The sequence below is a fragment of the Scophthalmus maximus genome, chromosome 1 (genome assembly GCF_022379125.1).
Source record: "Scophthalmus maximus strain ysfricsl-2021 chromosome 1, ASM2237912v1, whole genome shotgun sequence".
In the NCBI taxonomy this organism is placed as follows: Eukaryota; Metazoa; Chordata; class Actinopteri; order Pleuronectiformes; family Scophthalmidae; genus Scophthalmus; species Scophthalmus maximus.
The window spans coordinates 4,148,710-4,174,272 of NC_061515.1; the positions used below are offsets into that span (position 1 = coordinate 4,148,710).

At 47.7% G+C, this 25,563-nt stretch overlaps 2 protein-coding genes across 4 annotated transcripts in view; one reads left to right on the forward strand and one right to left on the reverse strand.

The window, feature by feature from the left end:
- The window catches only part of rspo2 (R-spondin 2), a 55,270-nt gene extending 38,807 nt beyond the window's left edge, over positions 1-16,463 (forward strand). For all 3 annotated transcript variants that reach the window (XM_035640622.2, XM_035640630.2, XM_035640640.2), the window contains one exon: positions 14,933-16,463. In XM_035640622.2, the coding sequence (XP_035496515.1) occupies positions 14,933-15,048 (116 nt within the window). In that variant the 3' untranslated portion in view covers positions 15,049-16,463. The remainder of the gene's footprint in view (positions 1-14,932) is intronic.
- Positions 16,464-23,849: 7,386 nt separating this feature from the next.
- Positions 23,850-24,584, reverse strand: LOC118311119 (hepcidin-like). The gene is made up of 3 exons (XM_035634687.2): positions 24,338-24,584; positions 24,162-24,242; positions 23,850-24,063 (listed from the first exon to the last, which is right to left on the reverse strand). The coding sequence occupies exons 1-3, from the start codon at positions 24,419-24,421 to the stop codon at positions 23,962-23,964; spliced, it is 267 nt and encodes an 88-aa protein (XP_035490580.1). The 5' UTR covers positions 24,422-24,584; the 3' UTR covers positions 23,850-23,961.
- Positions 24,585-25,563: the final 979 nt, after the last annotated feature.

Sequence of the window (25,563 nt, forward strand, 5' to 3'; positions counted from 1 at the left end):
AGTGGGGGGTTGGGGGGGGGGGGGGGGGGGGGGGGGGGGGGGGCAACGACGCTGGAAGCCGGGAGGAGGAGGAAGAAGAAGAGGAGGAGGGGGGCTCAGGGGGTTGGGGGGGGGTCTCTGATTAACTTCCCACTAAGTGCCCCTGCTCTCTGACCAAAATAAATATGGATGCTGTCATTTTGTCAGCAACTGCCTTCAGAGAGCAATATTTGAAACACCCCATGATCCCGCTGGCTTTTATATGGAGAATCCATCGTCATACCACAGGCATGAGCCATAAACATGTGGAGGCCTTTTCAAAGACCAAGGGGGTGGAGGGATGGGAGGGGTCAGCGGCTCTCACTGGGGCTCCACACTCCACATTATTGTCATCTGGTCTTTTCCAAGCAGGAAGAAGGGGGGGGGGGGGGGGGCGAAGAGGTTTTTTTCTTTTTCGTCACACTCTTTGGACCAGTGGAGTTGTGGTTTTGCTGAGCTGCCTTTTGTAGATTCATGTACACACATTAGATGCAGCCATGCTCGTGTTTGTGTGACTCGCTCCGCTGTGAAGTGTGCGCTGTTATCCGGACTACACTTGATGTCAAAAAGTTGACGATTTGACCGAGAAAACTTCATGCTGACACCCAGCTGTGCCCACAATCTGCACAGGTTTTTACGAAATACGGACCAATCAATCCCTGGCGAGTTTGAGACACTTCCAGATACTGCTCAGATATGCGACTCTGTCGAAGCGGAGGAACGCCGCGTTGGTCGCGAGGCTTCCGCCGTCGACCCCCCCGACTGAAGGAAGTGCGGCATATGTGCTCGGCATCAACAGCCCCGTCCAAAACAGCCGAGCGCAAATAAACAAAGAGGCAGCAAACTGGAGGGGGGAGAAGAAGGGGAAGAAGGGGATGAGGAGGAGGAGGAGGAGGAGGGGGGCGATACTGTACTGAAGTGGAATGTTTTCATGTTCTCATGCCCCTCATGCTCATGCAGTATATGGGCCGACACTGCCAATGACACGTCGGGGCCGACTCCGCAGGCCGTTGGTGAATGTTCCCCTCGATGGGCAGTTTGTTCCTGTTCCACCCTTGTGATTTTTTTTCACGGCAGTTCGAGACACGGTCTGCGTCTTTACAGGGATGGATGGCAGCGGCTCATGATGAGATCCTTGAAGTAGGTTTCATATACGGGGCTGGTCTTGGTCTGATGACCACCAGCCAGAGATGTCCTACATGTTATAGTACGAAGTGGTTTCACCCCCCTGACCACAGCTGGGCATTATTGCCTCATTCTTTTTTATTAGATGACCGACCAGAGAAATCAATAGGGTGAGGCGCTAAATGATTTTACAGAACTGCTTCACGTGGGATTTTCTGTCAAAACCCGTAGTGAAGCCCGCTCAACCTGTATTCAACTGTTTCATTAGTATGGATTTGGATTGTGTCATGGATTGTCCTTCCACCCTGACAGGTGTAACATCCCAGGGAAACTTTACGAGAGTTTTTTTGAAGCAGGATCAAATATCAAACACAGGTGCAGAGTATCTGTTTTCTGCCTCAGTTCCCACGTCGGTCCAACCCTAGTTTGAGGTGATGGGGGGGGGTTTCTCGCCTCATGGTGAGCTGAATCAATCACGACCGCGCTGCGTCCCTGCGCTTCCTCTCTCTGTCTGCCGGGCCTCTCCAGGCCAGCTAGGTTGTAATAGAAATGTAGCAGACACAGACAAACAAAAGATAAACAGACCTCACGGGCACAGCAAGTCACCGCAACACCTACTCTATTCCTCAACCCCTGTTTCCTATTCTCTTTTTAACCTACTCGCCCACGAGTGACATTTTCCTCACCCGTGTGTCACGTATCGCAGTGCGTGGCTGTTCGAGGAACAATGTGCACGCCACAGAAGGAGGGATGTGTTCGCGTGGCACACCACGCTGCCTGCACCCGAGCCCTCCCTCTCCAGCGGTCCGGTCTGGAAGGCGAGGAGCCAAACGGGGGAGGCTGAAAAACATCTGGTGCGCAGTTGCACTGGCTCGTCCACCAGAAGCTCCTCTCCTCTCCTCTCCTCTCCTCTCCTCTCCTCTCCATCTCTGGCGGGCGTCTTCATGGAGACTTCACAGCTTTTAATTACAGCTGGTGATTCAGAGAGAGGCTGTGGCTTCTGACCCACTCACGTCCATGAGCGTGGACCCGGCGCACAGACATGCAGACACAACAAGGAGGCAGCAAGTATAGGCCTGCTGGTCCGTTGGCTGTGTGTACGTCTGTGTGTCTGAACGTTTTACTGTGTGTGTGTGTGTGTGTGTGTGTGTGTGTGTGTGTGTGTGTGTGTGTGTGTGTGTGTGTGTGCACCTAGAGTGACAAATACAGAAGTGGGGAGTGGGCCGACAAAAAAAAGAGCCATTATAGCGGTAAGTAGAGGCCAGGGCCAACTAGCCCGAGGTTGTGGAGCACTTTGCTCCCATACGGCACGAAAGAGCAAAAAACGCCGAGGTGACGTCACGGGTTAGCGATTTCGTCTCAAAGGTGCAAATGCGTTGTCCACAAGTGTTTTGTGCGGTCAACAGGTTTGTCTGACTGCGGAGACCGCATCTAGTCCAACGATGGCTCCCACACGCCTGTCTGAGGCCTGAGGTCATCTATGAGTCGGGACAACTCAGCCAGTGGAGGACGGGTGTTTGTACGTTGGTTTTTTTCCGTCCACTTGGGGGCATATCACCCTTGAGGGCTTCTTTTTCAGCTACAGGAATTAGAAAAACATGACAACAAGACATTCTGTGCGGAGAAACTGCTTTTGTGATTCCATAGTGTTGAAGTCTAGGTGAATTCTTTGTGCTGAACATTGCTGCTTTGAATGCGATATCACTGTAATTCTGAGCAGTTGTAGGTACAATAGGCATGATGACTACTGATCCTTGGTATGTGCTCAGCTTTGGTGGTGGTTGCAACCAGATGTGCTAAACATCTTCTATTCGACATAATGTGACCTTTCCTTTATTCGTAGCCCATGACATTTTAAGGTTTTTCAGTCTTCTGTAGTGCAAGAAAATAGCCCTTATTGCCTTTTTCAGAGCACACGACATGACGGCTCTCCAAGGACAATCTCACGACACGATTGAGTGGTCGGTGTCATGAAACCCAACCCATTCCAGGTACCACTGATCGAATCCCTTCAAAATATAAACGCTCCTATCGGCTGGGTGGCACGGTTCAGGACCGTGATCCCGGCAGGCCTTGAGACAGTTCTCTGGGATTAGTGGGAGCTTAACTCTCCCTTTGATTTGATTCCCTTCTCCTTCCCCCTGTACTGCATCTCCGACAGATGCTGCTGCCTTCTGGAGTACACAGACCTCTCCTCTCTCTCTGTCTCTCTCTCTCTCTCTCTCTCTCTCTCTCTCTCTCTCTCTCGAGGTGAGACCCTGAAATGACCGTTGAAATTGCACTGTAATCATACACGGCCAAAGAACACGGAGGAAATGTCTGCCATGTGCCTCAAAGCCCTCTGTTTGTGTTTGAGCGCATTGAAGGGGGTATAATGGACGAGAGCGGTGCCTGGACAGAGGACCTGAGCGGCGGTCGCTCCCATTGCCCGTGTCTGTGATCAGATCTGTCAGAGCCACTCAGCTGTCCGTCTGCCCGGTGTTTGACAAGTGTTTGATGCAGCACAGGCCTTAGAGAGGATAAAGCCCTTCCTGAGTTGGCTTTACCTCTCTCCCTGCGCAACAGGATCTCTGCAAACACATCAAACACATCCCCCTACCCCAAGCGGGCACCACCTACTATTTTTATCAAAAGATATGTTGAGTCTGTTGGATCATCCGAGGGGTCTGAGCAACAGTGTCCTCTGAGAGTTAGCGGAACAATCAAAGTAAACAAAAAAGCGACGGCCAGACTTGATTCCCTCATCACTGGCCATTGCACGGGGATTGCGGCATGATCCTGACGGCCCCATGTCTGTGTTTTGGTGTCTGAGCCCGTCGGACTTAGCTCGGCTCCCCGCTCGTTAGGGCCTGGTCCTGTTTTGGGACAGTTGTGCCCCGCGTCCAAACATGTGAGGGATTTCCTCCTGGAGTCTCCCAGCGGAGCGGGGTGGGGGATGAAAGGACTTGGGCAGAAATGAGATATAAAGAGGGAGTCGTGCTGGACAATTTCCTCCTATATCCCCCCCGTTCCCTCAGAGACCCACAGAGACCGGGAGGATACGGGCCAGGTGGTATTACAGAAGCATGGGCATGCACGGGCCAAAACACGACTGCGGGGGCAGATAGGTGTACACACGCACAGTGGAAAACGCCGACTCTGTGGACCGAACACTGTCGAGCTTTTTTGAAACACTGGGTCCCTCGAATTGTGAATTGTCCCCGCCAGTCTTCATCAGCTAGTTAGGCGACCTGGGCTGACGTCAGCTTGATCGTGAAGCTCGAGTTATATTACTAGTCCGAATCCTCACGACACGTGTAGAAGACACGGAAATAAGGAAATTGTTGTCCTTTAGTTCGGCCTGATCCTAGTGTTCTGGAGGAGAAAACGTGAGCTACATTACCATAGCGTTCAGGAATGGTGGAGAAATACTGTACTATACAGTCAATGTACCAGTCCCCAACGTTTTAATGTTGCCTGGAACCGCACAATCTGATGAAATGTGCTTCTTGGCCTTGGAGGCAAGTAACCTTGTTAGCTGTAAGTAAGCCATAGAGTGCAGCTCACTTGAGGCGTGTACATGCCAGGCTGCCAGTACAGTGTACTAGTTGTTAACAGTGTTGACAAATTGTTTATAGAAAACCCCTCGTCTATCCGTCCCTCCTCCACCTTATGACCCCACGGGGCTGCAGAAAGTCTTCTACTGTTAAAGTGCACCTTATTGCGTCCCCCCCCCCCCCTCGTGGGGCTGGTGTGCTATGATGCACGGGGATTGTTCACGTAGGCTTCATTGGTTGGGGCTTAGCCAGGGCCTGGGCCCTCTGTTGGGGGCTGGCCGAACCTTTTTTATTTTTCACCTGAGGCTCAGACTTAGAGGAACACGCAGCAGATCCTGGAAAAATTCTGATTCCCCTCCGCAGATAAATAGTTTTTTGTTTAACAGTGGAAAGAGATCACGTCTTTGGCAGGATGTGCGCTTCCTGCCTTGATCCGTCGCGAGCGTGCTTTTTAGAGGTGCGCAATCAATCCTGGCGGGGCGCCGCTTTACGGAGAGACGGGTCCTCTGGAGCGAGCGTGTTTCATTCTATAAAAACAACAGACGACAAGCCTGATTTGCTATAAACAAGGAGAAGGTAGGGTGTGTGAACACTGCACTTAACTGAACCGTCAGGCTTTTATTAGCTTTTACTTCCTAATGGCGCTGCTTTAGATCACGAACTGTATTGGGCCGCGGTGGCAGGTAATCAGTGTGAAGACGCGAAAATGTGGATGACCTTTACATCAGAAGAGCTTAAGAGCAGCTCGTTATCAAAGATTGAACGGACAAATAAATCTGGATCTTGTGTCTGTTGAAAATGATTCATCTCTTCAGCCCAGAGCAATACACTTATCGGAAGCCGCGATGGATGACTGTCATAACTCTGCAAGGCACTTCCTGCTCCCCATCACGGCATATGGGAATTATAAGATGGATCAAAGCCTCTACGGAGATCCCGTCTTGATAGAGAAGCGATGGAAATCAAAGTGGCGGCGCCGCGACCCGTTCCATCTCTGAGTTAAGACAAACAGAGTTCACATCTGTAATAACTTCCCAGCTCGAATGATGAATTTGCTACTGTGCATCGCAGCAGGTTTCCTGATCCTCGCATCTGCGGTCACATCGGAAACCGCTCCCTCATATGCTGCAGCTATCCTCGGCTGGCTCTGCCCTCGGCCCCGACGCACGCAACAAACACGCACACACAAACAAACAGACCCGCACCAGCAGCGGGCCCTCGGTAAGATCAGCGCCGCGGCCTCCCTTTGATACGTGCTGAGCTTTCTATTTTTCTCATCAGAAATGGAACACAACATTAAGCCATTCATTAAAGTCAACTAAAGCTAATTATCCCTCATTTAGCCGAGTGCCCGTGGGGCAGGCGAGCCCCATATACTCAGGCCCAGATGTGTCGATGAGTCAGTCGGGGAAGATAGCAGACCGCAGGCGGGGGCTGCTCACTTCTCCCCGAGTCCTGCGGTTTATATCGAGGCGCATCAGCCTCGGCAGGCCGGTCCTGAGGGCTGTTCACCGCCTGGCTGCCGACGTTACCCCAGTGACACCGTGTGCAGCCACTGCAAATACATGGAGGGTCGCTTCAGGGAAGGAAAAAAAAACGGGACCATAATACCTCAGGAGCCGACACGTTGTCTGAGCTCTGCACGCTGCCGCTCGGGTGACCTCTCGTAGCTGCAGGGGGCGACAGCGTGCGCACGAGCGTGCCTCTGCTTTTAAAGCCGAACTACGAGCCTTTACGTCTTGGCAGCTCCGACTGGAGGTGGGGAAACCGTAACGGTTGGCAGGATGTCATCGCGCAAAAAATCACGTCATGATACGATTTAACTCCTCCGACCTGATTCCTTATTCCCAGTGTCTGGTACCTTCCGCCAGACGTTCAGAAAATAACATCTGAACCACTTCACCGCCGGGGATGGTGAAATCTAGCCCTCCTCGCGGAGACCTGCTTTTTCTTTTTTCTCGAGACGAGGCATCTGCTCACTGCAGTTCAGGAGAGGCGTTTATATTGTGAAGGGAGGTTTATGTGGAACTCTGTTCCTGTTTGTGTTTATTTTCCCATATGAATCTCGCCCTAATCCAGCTCTAAACTAATGAACATTACATGGATTGATCAGAAACCATCTGGTCCTGTGTTGGAGCCCCTTTTAACTTTCCCCGCCACAGAGAGTTAGAGCTGCGGTCGCCGTGTTTTGTGTTAGTATCCAGCAGAGGTCAAGAAATCCATGAAAAACTAAACCATGATCACATTTGTTAACACGGTCTTCTGTCCCTTGTGTCTGTTGTTGTTCAGGCCAATAATGGCAATGTCAGAAAAAAAACCATTTAATTCATAGCTGGTGGATGTAATCCACAAAGGTTAGTTTTAGATTACGGAAGGTTACTCAAACGTCCATTGAAGCTCAACAGTTTTTGGTGGCGTGTCTGTAACTATTCTATTGAAGCCCCAGTGTGTAATCATTTTTGTAATTTTCTGGCGGCATCTGGTGGTATAGTTGCAAACCGCAACCAACTGAGCAACCGACAGGGGACACTTTATGGTGGCGCACCGCTGATTCCATTTCCGGTTTCCGGCAGTATTCCGGCAGACGTATTCTGGACCCTTTTGTTACAACCGTATTCAACACGCGGAGGTCGGGTCCACCTCATATAACTATATTTCACTTATTCAAAGTTGACGACAAAACATCGGTTCTTTGTCACAGGTGATTACACATATATGAACACATAGTTCTGGACAATACATTCAATATCTGTTAATAAGTTCTTCTGAATATTACACACTATAGCTTTAACTATATGAATATTGACAAAAGGACTTGGGCCCATACGCAATAATATGGATGGAAACAATAATATGTATTTTGTGTTTTTGATTTTACGGAAATTCGGTTAAGATTTGATGGATTCTTGAATGGTATCTCGTGTCTTGTGAGGACAGGAGGACCACCGGTGGGATGCGTGCAGTCACCTGGTCTAACGCTAAGCTCAACAGCTCATGGTTAAGTTAATACCTGAAAAAAAATGTAGGCTGGTTGTTTGTGAAACCACAATTTCCTGTTTCGAGTTTTGAAGTCTCGGTAAATACCGAAGATGTGATGTGGTTTCGTGACTAGTATGAATAATTACATTTGCCGTTTAGCGATTTAAATGAAGCCAAACTGTTCAATTAGTTTGCCCAACAGCACACAGATGATATAGAGTTTTCATGCATCGACACTGGACATCAGTACTGGATGTATTCAAGGGATTACAAAGCACTGCTGACATGTCAGCACAGCAGGTATCGCGTGAAATCTGAGGAACCCTTCCCCAAGTCTCCAAACTCTCCAACATTTCCGCAAAACTGGTGTTGGTGTTTCATTTCAGTGGATGTATAGCAGCTCTGGAAAGCCAGAACTTACTCTTGAGCTTCTTTTGGAAGTTGGCCCAATGTCACATCTGTCAATGAAAGGTTTTCGACTTGATAACCCGCCGTTGAGCGCGCGAGCAAGGGGTGGCGACCCCGAGCGGCACAAGGGAACAGTTAGCACATTGTGTAATGCAGCAGAGCATGACTAGAGAACTTTACTGGAGGACAACCTCAGTGTGCCGGGTCGGCATCTGTTCGGTAACCTCCGAAGGCCGTGGCTGCTTCTCGCCGGTGCGATCGACCTTCTCCCGAGAGGTGGGAAAAAAGGTGCGGCGTCCGCACCGGCCATCCAGCGTATTAAATCACCGCGCCGGTCGTGCATGTTTGGCCCGGGGACTACTGCGCATAGAGAGCCTTAATCTCCGAGTCGGATTTTTCGCTTTAACTCACTGTCAGTGAAACGAAGCGTCGAAGAGCGGGAGCGGTAAAGCCAAAGTTCTCTTCTTTCCCTTTTTAATCTCAGCGCGCGGATCCTCCAACCGGGTCACAGATGAGAAAATAATGACCGACCTAATCCCAACATTAGCTTTTTAAATCGGAATGTGTATGTTTTAAATCATTCTCGCCTCGCAGTGCGGTGATAGTAAGCAGAGCACGGGGGAAAAGGGGGAATGACAGGATGGAAGAGTGAATGAAAGAGTGTGATCTAGAGTAACCTTGTTAGGGCTAAGTGATGCTGTGCAGAGAGCCTCTTGTCAGCTGGTTGGCAAGATGAGCTTTGTGTAAATGATTGTCCTCTCCGTCAAAAGGCTGATTTCTTTTTTCCTACGTCTGACGTCTGCAGTAATATTATAGCTCCTTTTTTTTTTTTTTTCACTCCGTCCAGGTCTGTATCTGTTTCTGCCTTTTTACACTGGGGCATTATTTTTCATCTGTATCATGTTCTCCTCTTCCTCAAATGTCGAATCGGCCTTCTACGGCACGTTCCCTGCAGGCAGACCGCGGCACCGAGCGGCATTAAAAGTTCTGGCCTGCCTCTGGCCGACGCCTTCGCGAGCCTCGGGGGTCACTTGAGGTCACACAACTGTGTCCCACCTATAAATTAAGCGAAAACTAAGTTCCGCAGCAGCATAGATCAGCGTCAGCGTCCGTAACCTTTTCCCAGACAGAGGAGTTGTCGGTGTGTGTGTGTGTGTGTGTGTGTGTGTGTGTGTGTGTGTGTGTGTGTGAGCAACGAGCGCGCTGCCTGGCTACAGATCCTTTCCCCTTCACAGCATTATAAATGTATGTGTGAGGAGGCCCTTAATGGCCGCTAATCCAATTTCTGCCACTGAAATCAAATCTCACTGGCGCCAGTAGTTCTCTCCTTCCCTCACAAATAATGGCCTCCGCTTTGGCTTGTTTATGAAACAAAAAAAAAGGACGAGATGCGAACAAAAATTTCCCGGCTTTACCTTCCTTAAGTCCGCCCGAATCTTCTTCTAAATTGTTTGGATTTTTTCGTCTGCTCCCCCCCCCCGGGCCCCCCACCCCCCTATCCCCTAAGTTATTAATTGACTGTCTGCGTCTGCTGGAGGGATGAGGTAACAGGAGAGCGGGGTACAGTTTTCAGCCGCTGTAGGATCCCATTTACCGTACGTCTTAATGCCTCCTCGAGGTCACGCATTGATTTTCCTCAAACCGCAGGCAATGGAGATAAGATTAGGCCTTCGGCTTCTGCGATGCCGATGGGGCCGTTAGTGGATGAAATCACTTGGCCTGCGCTGACCGTCGGCGCAGGTCACGGCCTCCTCTGTGATTATAGGGTAACGTATATAAATATATATAAATATATTCACCCTTGGGCCCAGCAAAGCACACAAGTCTCTATTCTTTAGTGGACACAGAGGAATATGAAACTGTTTCAGACTTTCTCCCTTGTAAATTTATACATATTCTTGAGTCGGGTCCCCTTTTCCAAAAACAGGGATATTAGCTCTGACACAGATGATGGGAGCTTTGGCTTTGGCCTCCTTCCCCCTGGATATGGATTTGACTGATTATCTTTCAGTGCATCAGTTGGACAAGTAGTCATATTGCCATTCCGCAAGGAGATATTATTCTGGAGTGCGAGCCTAATAATATGATACGTATGAGAGCGCTTAACTCTTAGTTGGATCTTCACCATGCAGTCGGCTCTATTATTTGCTGCGGGCCTCAAATAGCAACGCGGGGACAGACGGAGGAGAGGGAGAGGGAGAATGATGGTGGAGGGAAAAAGAAAAAGCGGTAGATCCTGACTGGCTTCTTCGAGAAGTTATTGAGGAACGTCCACCACAGTGCGTGCAGAGGAGTTTAATATTCTTTTTTTGCCGGCCGGTTTGGCAGCTGAAGAGATTGGAAATGACATTAAGTATTTCTCAAGCTCACATAGGTGACATAGAGGCTCAAAATTAGTGACGCACAGGCAAAGAGGCCACGTAAATCATTCACACATGCATGTGCGCGCACACGCACGCACACACACACACACACACGTGCGCGCATACATAAAAGAATTCCGCAAAGGTCATTTTTGACAGCGGTAAACAAGCGCCCCACCGCAGGCTCTGCATCTGATTCAGAAAAACAAAACATTTTGATTTGCTCTTCAGACTTTTTGTTTGTTTGTTTGATTTACTTTTTAATTTTCCAACTGAAACACAAAATGTCAAGCTGGCGGAGGAAGATTGAATCTATGAGGGGAAACTAAACATTGGTTGAAGTTGTGGCCCGCTGCAGTGATGGCAAACGCGGCCAGAACGGAAAGAAAAGTATAAAGAAGGATTAAAATGTTCCTGATAAAAGCCATGCTCCTTTGATTTGATCCATACTGCGCCAGTTACGAGGCAAAACAAAGACGGAGAATGATTTGAAACCCACTGCGCCTTCCAAGACAAAATTATCTTTACATGCCCCAAGATTTATGAATTTGTACTTGGTTTTGAAACCAATTGAGATGACTTAATCATTTCTTTCCAGGCAAATTAAACTGTTTCCTCTGTGAACCCTGGTAATCAGCTTAAGTGATAACATCGGCCGTAAATATGGGACGATGAAAGCCGGCACAGTGCCCCGCGGAGAGGCACAATGAGAGAGTTCTCGGGTAGATATGATGGACCGTCTCACCTGCACTGTGTCAGACGCCGGGGGAAGGGGCTTGTGTGGGGATTGGTTGCCCTCTAGCTGTCAGCACTGAGATTGGGTTATGAAATATGGTCTTAAACTGCTGAGGGGGTGAGTCGGTGAAGTGCCATCGGTCACTTTGGGGAGTTTAATCTGGGGGCCGGGGACACGCACCATTCTGGCGCAGTATTGAAAAGTCTGATCAGTGTTGAGTTTATACAGGAGAAAAAAAAAAAAACACCAATCGCACAAATCCGATTTTTATATCTGTTTAAAAATCAATCAATCTTGAATAAACCGCGGTGGGTAAAGAGCCTGGTGACTTTACAACATCCACAATCTGATGAACGGAGATGACTGGAAAAGCGTCAGGGTTCGGTTTATGGTTCCTGCTATGAAATATTTTTTTAAAAAAGACTCCCATTACGTTGTTTTGTATATTCCACGAGTAACATGATGATTTGACTTTTATACGGCTGTCATCAGCTGTCATAACTTACAGCGGAGGACACAACAAGGAACAGTAAAAAAAACAAAACCCAACAGCCCTGGAAAACAGAGTTTCCCACTCCAGCCTTTTTAATCTTTATTAAATCTATTAAAAATACTGTGTATCTGCGGCACCCCGTCCCATTTAACTAGTTTGTTTAGGCAAATAAAAGTTGACATAATCCATTGCTCGTGAGGATTCGTGCGTTGTACTAGGTGTCCGTCTATCCGTCTACTAAATGATATAATATAATACATTGTGAGTAATTATCACAAGAAGAGAACCGTGGAGAGAGGAAGGGAAAGGAAGGAAGGAGTGTGATTGTGACGTTTAATGATCAGTGTGAAACTATTTGTATTTTATACCAGTTGACCTCAGTAGCTCAGTCTGCTCGTGAAGCCGCTGAATTTGTTTATTTCCTGTAATTGTGTGTGTGTGTGTGTGTGTGTGTGTGTGTGTGTGTGTGTGTGTGTGTGTGTGTGTGTGTGTGTCTTGTGAGCGCTGTTACACACAGAGAGAGAGAGAGAGAGAGAGAGAGAGAGAGTAAAACTCTTTGGATTGGCGATCTCCTGCCCAGTCCCGAACGAGCCAGGAAAACCGCTTTTTTAACTTGACTCGCACATATTTATTTGTGTTCAAGCAATTGCTGTAAACGCAGGCCCTTTGCAGTTTTAAATGCGGCGCTGCGTCCAAGGAATGGCCCACGAGGGCTTTTGCCCCGTTCCGGTGGGAGTTCAATGCCGCACAATGTACTTTGCCGCCGTCAAATGCAATTCATCTCGAGTTGATTGCACCGAAGGCCGTGTTTATCAGGCACCTAGCAACGCTGTTTTGAATGAAAATTGCCTCTTTTAAAGAGCAATTAGGAAAACCAACCTGTAGGCCAAATGCCTTTCAGCTCCAGGTTTTCTTTCACAAACATCATCGTACCTTAAGTCACGCAAGAAATCTAAAGTGGCATCTGCTAAGCAAGTGCACAACGTCCTCCGGTAATATATATACATATATATATATATGTGTGTGTGTGTGTGTGTGCGAGAAAAAGTTTATTACCATGGCTCAGGTTGGCAAGGTGACTCGAAATAACAAGATTAAATTAATTGCAGGAAACGGCCCTGCGATGGTTTGATGTTTGCATGCATCTGGATTATTCATCGGGAGACCCTATTAGCGGAGCAATATCTCGCTCTCTCATGCGCGTCGGCTTAGAACGAGTGAATATTTTCAAATCTACCTCACAGTGCACGCCTGCGAATGGGAAACAGAGTCTTGCGTTGGGGTGCTTAAGAGGCCACCGCGGTGCCAGCACATATGAGAAGGCAATTAGAGATAATGTCACATTTTATACACTCTCACCTATTTTTTTTCTCCGTGAGAGAAGGGAGCTCGAACAAGTGCAGTAATCGGACCCAGAATGTGGCGGCGGCGGCGGCGGCCTGCGTTCGAGGCTTGTTTTTCTGTGGCGTTTCCCTGTGCCTCCCCCCTCGGCGAACCATAGCGCGGTTTGTTTCTTTGTGTTCTAGATCAGGATCCAGATAGCGTCTCATCATCCAACCCTTACTCCACTTTTCCCCCCATTAGATTTTCTTTTTCCCTTAAATTCCCTCACACTCGCTCGCCTCTGCGCACACACACACACACACACACACACACACACGCATCTCGCACACACACCTCGTTATCTTATTTGTGGCCTTGGCAGCCGGATTGTTGCTCTGCGGTTCGGTAGCCGGAGTTTTCTCTGTCACAAAGAGCCGTGGGTGCAGAGCCTCCACCGCACAAGCTTCCATGAGCGCAGGAAGTCAGTTCCCAGCATTCTTTGCCCATCCCAGTGAAACCTGGGACGGATTAACCTTGGGCTGGGAGACCTCTCCAACTTGGAAAGAGAGTTATGCAACTTCCCATACTTATCTCCCCTCTCCGGTGCAGTGACAGTGAAAAGTGTTCGGCTGAACAGACATTTATTTAGAAGCTGAGGTTCGGCCCCGAGTGTTGGAGCAAACCCGATATGCGATGCTCTCTCATAATGTATTATGTTCGCTTCTTTATGTAATGCAGACCCCTTTTTCATTAGCAAAAGTTGCATAACCTGTCCAAGGGCCTTTTTTTCTTTTTCAGAATCCCTGCGAGCCATCAATACTCAGAGCACACTTCCAATCGAGCCAATTCTTTGAGGAAACCTGTAGTTAAAATCTGGTGGTTACCTTTTTTTCTATTCCATCGTTCTATCAAATCAAACTCTTGGACATTGCGATCACATACAAGCTCAAGTGTCAAATCCAGAGCGCCGCAGCCCATAATAAGCAGGGTGAGTTCACGGAAACCCCTCGTCCCACGGCAGCGTGTTTGCACGGCTGTGCTTTCACTGTACACGCCCGTGTTTTACAGTGAAATCCATTGCGTAGAGCTCGCAGGTCATCAATCTTCTGCTTTAAAACCAGTGCCCTGCACCCGTCTGAATGTTGCATCCCAACCATTGCCCACAGTGGGGGGGGGGGGGGGGGGGGGGGGGGTTTATAAACCGTACTCTGAGCATATGATCGGGTACAAAATCAAGCGTGACGTCAAAGGACTGTCCCGGCTTTGAGTCAGACTGATTCATATTCAAGTGTGAGAGCAGTGACCCGGCTACAGATATGCTTAGTGCAGCAACACACATTTGCCATCAGTCTCTTTAATTTTACACTGGGTCTACCACTAATAGCAATCTGTTGAACACATTTTTTTGTCAAAAAAGCTTGGCGGATTACAAGCAGGCTTGGATGAACCTACTAAGGGGTATGGCAGCAAAACATAATAATAATAATAATAATAACAGGGGGACCTTTACTGAGCCACTTTGTCTAGAGCCCCAGAATCCGGACTGATTTGGAACACTGTCCTACCCGATGTTAGTTATCATCTGGTTGGTTTTGTGATGATCAGATCAATCATGGATAATGCATCATTAGCAAAATATGAGATTAAGGAAATTCTGACTATATCTTGACTGTTTTTTGCAACTTGAATTAATCAAATTGCTGCAAAGACATACCGACCTTTCTTCAGCAGCCGGGGGACCCCTGAAGGTTTCGGGCCCCGGGGACAGTTGCCCTGGTTGAACCAGTCAGGAATCTGGTCCCGGTCATGTAACGTTTGCTGAAGAAACTACATCACGCATGAGTGGAGGGACTTTGGCAGCATGGTCTTTAACTCGGACAATCTAAAAGGTGCTGGTAGTACTGAACAAAGGGATAACCAATTCTTTTCTTCCCTCCCTCCTCGTTCCCAGGTGGCTCAGGGAAGCAGCGACCCAAAGAACCAAAGAAGAAGAACAAGCAACGGCTGCGGTTTCGGGCCCAGAACCAGCACAGTGACCACTTGGCCTCCGCGCGCACCAGCCAGTGAGGACTGACACTGGCCACAGAACAGAGAACCGACGAGAAAAGGCAAAGCTGCTAGCCGCTGCTGCTGCACCCATATCCCGACCAACGACGATCACCAGTCCCACCTGCCTCCCCCGGCCCCCTCCCCACCCCGCCCAGCCACGACTCACAAATCCGTCACTAGAAAAATATATATATATATAAATGTCAAAACGTACGATGTCCGCATCAACACACTCAACACTTGCTTCACGCCTCTGCCTCCTGCTGCGTCTCCCCTCCTGCAGCGACCAGCCAGGTGACTCTGTTCCCCCAAGCCCCACCCCCTCGCCTCGCCTCGCGGACGTTTTGCAGTCGACATAACTGAACTCATATCCCATCATCAATACAACGTCATTCACCATCCGGCGCGATGGAAGACGGACGGGCAACCGGAGACTGTGGAGACGGGAGAGCTGGACGGAGGGAGGTGAATAGGAGAGGGAGCGAGGGAGTTTCGGTAAGATGAACTACCCCTGGAATGGATGGAGGGGGGAGGGGGCATTGAACCGAGGAGGATGGAAAAAAGATGGAGGGAGGAAGAAGAGGCAAAGGAGATTCCGCTGAAGCAATCGATGCCGATGAACTGAAAGAGACTTTTTTTTTGTTTGTTGTTCCTATATTTATGTCAAAGCTGCCCTCGCCTTCCCTCTAAATGGAGACAGAGTGTTCCCATGTGTGGCCTTTATGTTATGTACATTTTTCGAGAGTAATATTAAAAGAAATCACCATGCATAGTTGCAAAGTATTTTATTCTCAGCACAAACTGTTTACGTTCGGACCGCTTCATGCTCTAACTGTATAGTGTGGATAATAAAAAGAAGAAATTTAGCTGTTCGACTAGCATGGCAACAGACTCGTGTACATAGTTTATCTAATTATGAAAAGCTTATTACTGTATTTTCAGTATTGACTCGTTCACCGTTCTAAATGTTTTAGAGATAAAAAGGTTGTAATACCAAGCTACAGATTAAAATGATTAAAAACAAATAATAAACATAGCCGCAACATAGCTATTTCATTTATATGGTATATATTTGATTTATTTATTAATTCTATTTTGTACTTTTTTTTTGTTCCGTGAGATGGTTTTTTTTGCCTCATACTGTTACTCTTATATGGGGAAAATATTCTTAGAGTTCCTTATAACAGTGCATATCTTTTAACACGTGGAAAAGATTTCCGTCTGACGTCGCGCAAAGTGTTGTATTACATTCATTTGACCTCATCTACTGATTTCAGTGTTTTCAAGAAGACGAAGAAAAGAAGAAAAAAAGACAAATAAAACTATGCTTTGACATATTCTAGGTTTTAATAATTAGGATCCAGAAGATGTATGGTCATAGGACTGCATATGTGTACATTGTGTTTTATTAAAATACACTTCATGTGACTGTACCATGAAGTCTCCGTTGTTGTCTATGGACATAATACATGTGGCTGCACTCAGCAACTGTCGTTTTTTCTTGTCTCACTACAGTGTACAATTATACGGGCCCCCCCCCCAAAAAAAAAGACAAAAACATTTGTGAAATCCATCATGACGCACTGCGTGACACACGTCGAGCGTCCAGCCAAAGGATCGGACACGGTCAATTGGGCACTAACAGCATGACGGCACCGTTAAGGGGGTTTGTAATTCGCGATGACGTCGCCTCACGGATGCTGAGAAGCCAGCGCGTGTCGTCGGAGGCTCACCCACGTCACCCCGCCGTCGTGCTGCAGTGCCCCAGCAACGTGCATCTGGTGCTGACACTTTCATCACTTTCATCTCACACACACACACACACACACACACACACACACATTCAATCACCTCTTTGTGTGATGCACGTCAAGCACTCGCTTCTACTTCTACGGACCTCAAAACATCACGGAACCACTTGGATGAGCAGAGAGAAAAGATGCTTTAATGCAGGCCACGGCTAATTTAGCCCCAAAGATCCTCGCTGTATAATCATTGTCCCAAAGAGAGAGAGAGAGAGAGAGAGAAAAAGATCTGCCAGACAGCTTATGGATGCACAGTAACAGATAAATCACATCGTGTCACATATATATCATCCTTGGAGACGGACCACAGTCTTCCTGCTCTGGTTAACCCCGCTGAAATCACACATGATATTTCCATCGGGGAGGCGGCCCCATGTTGAAATATCCTGCTCCTCGCGTGATCCATTTCCACCCCGAGGCCTAATCCTCGGCGGTTGTAAGTTTGCCTGAACATCTTTCACAGGTGTTCCAAGCGGCACGGCATATTTCTTACACCGGAGGCTTGTTCAATTTTTCACAGCTTAACACTTCCACCGAGGGACGTTTGCACCACGGAGGCCCCGGAACGGTTCTCAAAATGTTGTAAAAACATTTCCGCGAGTCCCAAAAAAAACATATGTACTGTCTACATCATAAATTGAATTAAAAGAGAGGCTACACAGATGACGCTAACTCTCATCCAGCCACTGCATATGAATAAAAATACTTCTAATAGTAGCTAGAATTATTTACCACAGCTTGTAGGCTTGTTTCATATAAATGTATTCCCCCCCCAAATATAAACATGTTCTTTTACACATAAATGTATTCCTCCGCATATAAACATATTCTGCAAAAGAAAAACATAAGCTATTCTGTGATGTATAAACATATTCTGCAACGTATAAACATATTCTGTGATATATAAACATATTATCCTACTTACTGCAATTTATAAAATCATATTTATTAATAGAAAAAAACATTTCGCCATACATAATACTTTTATTTAAACATACCTTTATGTCGGACCACAGTTTTGTACTTATTAACATTATTTTCAGTACATTCATCTGACATGAAATATTACTTTTATTTAAAAAAACACTATGAAACGCACACTAAGATTTTGACATGAAATACAATGCAATTTACATAAATATGCCTTCTTGGGGACCCCTTGTTATGTTTCAGACATTATAAGTTGTCAGGTAACCACTGACCTAAGCTGCTAACTGTATATAACTGAATAAAAAAGTAACTATATAAAAGCTGCAAATGAATCACCATCTGTCACAGGGGCCAAGAACTTTTACTTCTGATACATGCAAGTACATTGTACGAAATACTTAAGTATTCTTTTTTCTTACACAGTTCACTTTGAAGCCTTTTTGAATGGAGGACTACAGAAATTCCACACTATTTTCCAAGTAACCCTGGCGATCGCACAGTCGGGGCCAGCGAGCAGCTCCTCGGGAGCCAGTCGGGTCCACCAGCGGATGAGGCGACTGTTGCAGGGGCATGAAATGAAGCGTCGACGTAGCGAGTTGTTTTTGAAAGACATCTGCTGCTGGTTACGAGTTAATGAACGATTCACAGATGTCATCCCCTGGGCCAGACTGTCACTGCTCCAGACGGGGGGATTAAACCTGGAGGCTTACGAAGAGGAACTGCACTGAAGTGGATTCATTAAGCACAAGACCACCACTAAAGCACACATTGCCGCGTCCACAATGGAAAATGAAAAGGCGCCGGCGGGAGAGCAATCGCGTGGCAAACCCTCGGATGAAAGGGGTTTTGTTTTGTTTCAGTCCCTTCACCTTTCCCCTTTGACATCAATCCACTCATTTAGTCTTTTTGCTCTACTGTTAAGAAAGGAAACGGGACACTGGTGGTATTCTTAGTGTTGTTGAGAGGGTTAGCAGCCATCCACACATCAGAAGGAAAGGTCCTCCCTGTGTAAACCACTTCTGTGTGTGTGTGTGTGTGTGTTTTAATGTTTGTGCTGAATGTGGTTAGGTGGCTGAGACTGAAGCTCCCTTGTAATCTGACAGGGAGCATTTTCATTAGTTCTGTTGGGTCCTATTATTAAAGCCGGCTTCAAAGGCACAACAAGTGAAAACCACCGACAGGAAGCGACCCAGTGCGGGCGCGAGCACGGTACGCATCGGCGATAGCAATCTGTGCCCTCCGAAAGCGGCACGTGAGTGCATCCACTGCATCCTGCGCACTGTACGCACCTCGCATGACAGTAAGAGGATATAAGAGGAGGGGGCGCTGGGACATTCACACGCTGCGGTCTGCCAGCGAGTGTGCCGCGGCCTGTGACACATTCGTTCCGACGCACAGAGGCAGAAAATGGAAGTCACGACATTGGCGGGGCAGAGAGAGGATTGCCCGGGATTATGAACGCCGTAATAATTTGCCGTTTTCTAATAACGGCATAATGAGCCGGCCGTTTTTTGCCCTTTCGGTTGAGGCAACTCTGGAATCCTTCTTCTTCCCAATGCGTTGGCCGCGGCGCTTGGCACAAGGGCTGAAACTGCAAATGAGCGGGAACACAGTGGTGTCAAAAGGACAAGCAGACCTCAATATTTAGAGCGACTTTGCCATATGTTAGCCATCATGGTGTGTACAAGCCCGCTAAATGATGGCATTAACGGGCCACTTTTATTGCTAGACTCGCTCCTAATTGCGACAAACGCAATCCAAAGTCAACTCTCCGTGCAGGTGTCGGTGTCATTTGGAGTTGCTGTGGGAAACGAGTTAATCCACCCCCCGCCCCCCGCCCCCCCAAAATAAATATGTTCTTCCATAAAAGCTAACCGTCTGTGACAGTTATTTGCTTTTGCTGCAGAAACATTTGCGCTGTGCTGGAAGTGCGCCGCCGCCGCCACGGCGAGCGCCCGCCGAAGCTTATCACGGAGCCGCTCCACATCTGCCGCGCCCCTTCAGCGGGAACAAAAAGGGGGAAAAGATTCATGGTCTTAATGTTCACTTTGTGCATTAATGTCACCATGCTGTGTCTGACTCTATTTCACGCTAGGATGACAAACGGCGGGGAATATTTATGAGTCACTCACTGCGGTCGTGTTTCTGCGGTCGGGCCCTGTAACAGCAGGTGCAGTAGGGGACTTTTGTTTTTATTTTTATCGCCGATCATTACATGGAACATTTCTACACCGACCCAGTGTGATGTTTCCTTTGGGTGTTGTAAGTATTATTTTTTTTTTTTAAAGTTTATTTAATCCCAAAGCTCCGGCCTTTTTCTTCTGCGCTGACATCCAAACACAAAGCCATTGTCCCATGTTCACCTGAGGGCCGCGCAGGCCGAGCGGCTCTGTCCTTCCACTCAGGATGTGACACGCAGGAGCTTTATGACCTGAACTGAATCACACCGCGCACCTTAAACACATTACAGACTGGGCAAGTATTTCCTCTCGCCGGTGCTCCGAGAGCCATGGGCACGGCCGTTATATTGGTGCTCGAGAGCCAGCTGGTGAGGACAAATCCACAAGGATTCCTTTTTTTCTTTCCCCCTCCGGACCGTTTGGCAGCACTGCTCCATTCATTCCATTTTTATATGCGCCTAGTAGCCGTGTTACCACCGGTTTCAAGGGAGAATTGATCGAAAACAGGTCTTATTAAAGTATATTGAGACCAGTCGAAGTGGATGTAATACGCGCAGCGAGGGCCCAGAAGGGTTGTACGTGAGCCACGGCTGACACTTGTGGCTTTTAGGAGAGGGGATGTGTTGTTCCGTAGTGGCACAGCACTGCTTCCGGCGGGAAAGGGAGGAAGGGGGGGGGGGTTATTCACTTGAGCCAAGTGCTGCATTGTGGGTAAGCAGATTTTTAAGTGGGTATGTGCACAGCAGGGGGTAAAGGAGGGGTCTCATTGTCCTGGAATGTTTATCCCCCCCACCCGGCCTTCATTCAGGCCCGGATTATGCAGTGCCATGCTTCAGGGGCAACCTTTGCCTCCGAGCGGAGGGTCCGTGGAGGAAATATTCATTCATACGCATACACGTGTACAAGCAGGCATTATCCCGCTAACAAGGGGCCAGGGCTGATTGCTCCCCAAAGGCACGGCGGCTGGGTGGAAGTGGAGCCTTGTGCCGCCGTGCCGCGGGGGTGCTTTGTGCCTCGGTCTCGCTGCGCTGCGCTGGAGCCAGTGATGCTCCCGGTGGGCGCGACGCAGTCGTCCTCGCTCGGCGCGGCACGGCGGATTTTGTTTATTGGCCAGCATGTGGGTTGTAGAAAAACGTGTTTAATCAACTCCGCCGTAGTGGAGGTCTTGACCTCATGACAGTGGTTCCCAGCCTTGATTGTGTGTGTGTGTGTGTGTGTGTGTGTGTGTGTATGTGTGTGTGTGTGTGTGTGTGTGTGTGTGTATGTGTGAATGGCTTCCAGCCCTTTTGCTGGTGGAGTGTGACCTGCGGTGGAGCCTCTGGTTCACACTGTGCGCGCTGCTGTTGCCGCTTTTGGTGATTAACTGCAGAAAGTGATGACTAATCGGTCGGTTACGGGTCTGAAACAATTGCAGTCAAATGAGATATTACAGGCAATATAGTATATGTAATGTGGCCCTCTGGATCCAATCAAGGGGAACATTAACAGAGAGCCGTTCCAGAGTCCTACTCCACGGTGTTGGATGTCCGTTTAAAAAGGTATTAAGGCCTTTACGCACCAGGGACACGAAACACGAGAATTTGGAAAACTCGCCTGCAAATGATTTGCATCGAAGCTGCTCATTCACGCAGTGATGGACATTCGAAAACACGTATCTCAATGAAATGTGTCAATAGATTCATGATGAAGATCTTGTCCTCCTCCTCCTCCTCCTCCTCACTCGACAAATGAAGAGGAGATTTTTCCCAGTTTGAGAGGTGGAGAAAGAGACGGAGGGTCTTCTGGATCCGGAGCTCCACCGCGGCCCCTGGTGCTGGACACACTTCGGGACGTTTGGTTGAGGAAGACCGGCGCTACAGGGAGGCTACTGTCCTGGTCATGCCGTTTGTCTAAGGTGTATCGTTGCATAATCCAAACTACTCCAGTAATTGGTAAATATCTTCATTTGTCATGCAAAAGTTCAGAACAAGCAATATTTGCCTTTCTGTGTGAAAGCGCTCAATACAAAGAAATATACTGATATTATTTATACCCCCAAGTGAGTATGGAAGTGATATGCTTTGATAGGAGGGACCATAAGATGATCCAATTCTCATTTTCTTTTAATGGTATGAAATAAAGTATAAATCCATCATACATTTTTTTGCAGTGCAACGCTGCTTTGTCAAAACTGATACACCTAAACAAATACCGTATGGGATCATTTGCAACGGTTTAATTCTTTTTTAACAACATCATCAGGTTGGAATTTTAACAAAAATCTTTGGTTTTTGACTGAATACCTGCAAAACTAATGACATCGGCCTCGGCTTCACTTTGTGTTTCCTGCTGATTTGCCTCTGTCTTGTCCATGGTTTTTGAGTCAAAGGTAACACATCGGCCAACAACAGCAACATCCTGTGGATTTCCCAGCTTACCAGCCGAGCATATTAGGTTGTACACTGAAAAAAATGGTAGCTTGAAGATTCATAGAGCTACAACACTAGAAGCTCACCAATGAACAGGCCCCCGAATGGTTGCCTGCCCGTGTGTTCTGTGTGTGTGCGGGGAATGAGTCAGATGAAATAAACCACATGGTGCGTGTGTGTGTGTGTGTGTGAGGAGGCTGAACAGAGGCCTCTGCTCTCATTTACTATCTCCTTGTGTGGTTTGGCAGCAGCTCCGCTGGTATGGGGGCGTACAGCGGGCGTCCGTCTGGGCGCGAGGCAGGCCTGGCACCACGCTCAGCCCCCTGCGAGGCTGCATGAGGGTGGGATCAGAGCCGGAGTCCGTCCGGCTCCAGACTGGCAGTCTGTGCATGTGCGAGCTAATGTGCGCCTTTTTTCGCCCGCCGCGTACACACACACACACACACACACACACACACACACCTCTGCGTGTGTGCGCGTAATTAAATCCTAATCACACTGGCTTAGACCACATGCTCTCGCCATTGTTCTGCCGGTCACTTGCATGACTCGCGTGCGCTGACCTCTCGCTATGCTCTTCACTGTTCATAACTCTATCGAAGAGTCCATCCGTGCGTCGTGCGTTTCCCTAATCATTTCCCCCCACTGAATTACCACCAGTTCATTTATTGGACCAATGTGGTCATTACACTTGTGAGGCGCAATCCAGCCACGCTGAAAGTAACACAATCGCATGCATACCGCCGCGGCCGGATGCCATACCCCCCTGTACCGCACCGGAACGAGTGAGTGGAGCACAGCAGAGCCGAGTCGGGCCCGGTTAGCACGTGGACAGGAGACCACCCTCGGAAAATAAGGTTTCCTCTGGGAGTGTTGTTTGTTAGAGGCCAGTGGAGGATGTTACTTCCTCTCACAGTATGTGGGCCTGCATGTCAGCTAGGTGTTAGTGACTGTGTATCAGTATGAATAGTAATTATAATAACAAGCTTTGGGTGTCGTTTGATCCCAAAGGTCTCGAGATGACACATTGAATTTGAAGTTGCTGGTGAGAAGTCTGTCGGAGGAGTTCGTTAGAGTGTGACGTGCGCAAAATGTTCAAATTTGCTCACCAAAATCAAAATGGTCGTCTTCCTGTTGGTCGGAGGTAATGGTGACCTTTTCTTTTTTTTTAGTAGGTCTCGATGTGATACACGTGCCTACCAAATTCCCTTTAATTACATCAAATGTAAAGCAAGGGGGAATGTGGTAAGGGGCTTTATTGGGTAATTTTTGACAGGCCCATGCCCAAGACCCCAAAAATATCAAATTTATAAAAAATTTCACCACTTCTGATGCGCGTGCAATTTTTCGGGCAGGCCGGAGTACGTTGAGTGCCTCAAATCAGTGATTTATATGCTGAATAATAATAATAATAATATAAATGGAGCTGATCAGTGGAGCTCGGGCCCTGATGGTTAAAGCTCTGGGGCTGACAGGTCACCCACGACACTCGGCGGTCATTTTGATATCACGACATTTAATTGACATTAAAATCACATTAGAGTTACAGCGCGCCACATGGTCAAATGACAACAAATATGTACAGTGAGGTCTGACGTGCAGGAACTGTCACTCGCAGCACATGCCGCAGACACCCAGGGCGCAGCAGCCGCAGCAGTATCGGCATCTGACAGGGCCGCTGTACCGCTCCCGCCTGACGTCATACGGCAACTACAAAGACAAGAGACGCGCGGGAAGGTCAACCGCTCTGTACGTCTTCTCTCATTCACTCGCTCCGGAATGGGCTCACGTTGAACGACTTCACATACCATCCACGTTTCGGCCGACGTCTCCTCCTCCCGTGCTGCGGCTGCGCCGTCGCGGCTCATCGCCTCCGCCAGCTCCTGCACCTGCCAAGGAATCACGCACATTCGTTTGCAACAACTCTGCGTCTTTTTACGGCCAGCGGGCAAATTTGCAATGGAGTAAAGTTTCGGGCTCTCACTCCAGTGAATGGGAAGGCGCCAATCGCCTGAATGCGAACAAAAACAAGCACGGCCACCGCGACTGCAGCGCTGAATGTCTTCATCTCGGGACGGTTGGTACAGTTTTATCACTTCTTTTGGGGACTCCTGTCCGCTCCTGTGAATGTCTCCTGTCTGATGGCTTAGTGTTTGAAACATGCTGGTATTTATTCCCGCTCAGACTGTTCCATCATCACTTGGTAACACTAACTCACCGACAGAAACACACTGGCTTGACTTCCTGGAATGATTGTGGGAGATTCCGGAAGAATGGGAAAGGACTGTTCTCTATTTACTTATTTTTTTTAAATTGTACAGCTAACACGGATACAATTAGGGAATATTTGAAATTTCACAAGATTCAAATCTTTCCAAATATCTTGTGTAAAAGCAAAAAATCCCTTTCTCGTATGTCACTCGTGTCGTTTACTGATAACCTTTCACGACCTGAGCACCAGTTTCCCACTGTCGCTTTGTGCCGACAAAACAGAAACACGAACACTTCTTCATCTGTGGAAATTAACTTCACATGTCTCAGTATGTGTCTTGAGGGAATCCCTTCAGATATGGCAGAAACGTCTGGTGGTCAAGGGTCAAGGTCCCTGTGATTTCACTGAACCCCCTTTTTTTGGGGGGGGGGGGGCTTCTTAAACTTGACATCTCAAAATTTGAGGGAATTTCCTCAAATTTGACACCAACCGACCTGGTTGGTTGTAACGTCACGAGTCAAGGTTGATGTGATCGCTCAGAAAAAGCCCCGGAAGGAATTTAATTTCATCTGGCACAAATATTCATTTAGACTCGAGTGACTTGATAAAAAAAATTTAAAAAAACTCCACACAAACATCTATCCGCTAAAATGATTAAAGAATTTACATTTTATATTCTAAAGGTCAAACCTGCATGTGACATAGTGATGTTCTGCAAAAAACATTAACAAATAAATAAATGACATTAACAAATAAATAAATAAATGTGTATATAAATAAATAAATAAATGTGTATATATATATATATATCACTCCATAATAAGTGTGTCATCTTCAGCAACCTCTCAGCAGTGACGTGGAGCTGTCGTTCTACACTCTGACTTCTTTGAATGGGTTGAATGAAAGTTGTTCTGTCTCAGTGAAAGCAACAAAAGTTCAAATAATTCAACTCGCCTGAAGATTAAATAACTGTTTTTATACATCATGTGCCACATGCT

What these genes read in the sequence shown, in the direction of transcription:
- LOC118311119 (XM_035634687.2), bottom strand. Translation starts at nt 24,421, where the DNA reads ATGAAGACATTCAGCGCTGCAGTCGCGGTGGCCGTGCTTGTTTTTGTT. An exon ending in GCGCCTTCCCATTCACTGGA is followed by an intron (nt 24,243 to 24,337) that starts GTGAGAGCCCGA and finishes ATTCCTTGGCAG; the next exon opens with GTGCAGGAGCTGGCGGAGGC. An exon ending in CGTCGGCCGAAACGTGGATG is followed by an intron (nt 24,064 to 24,161) that starts GTATGTGAAGTC and finishes TTGTCTTTGTAG; the next exon opens with TTGCCGTATGACGTCAGGCG.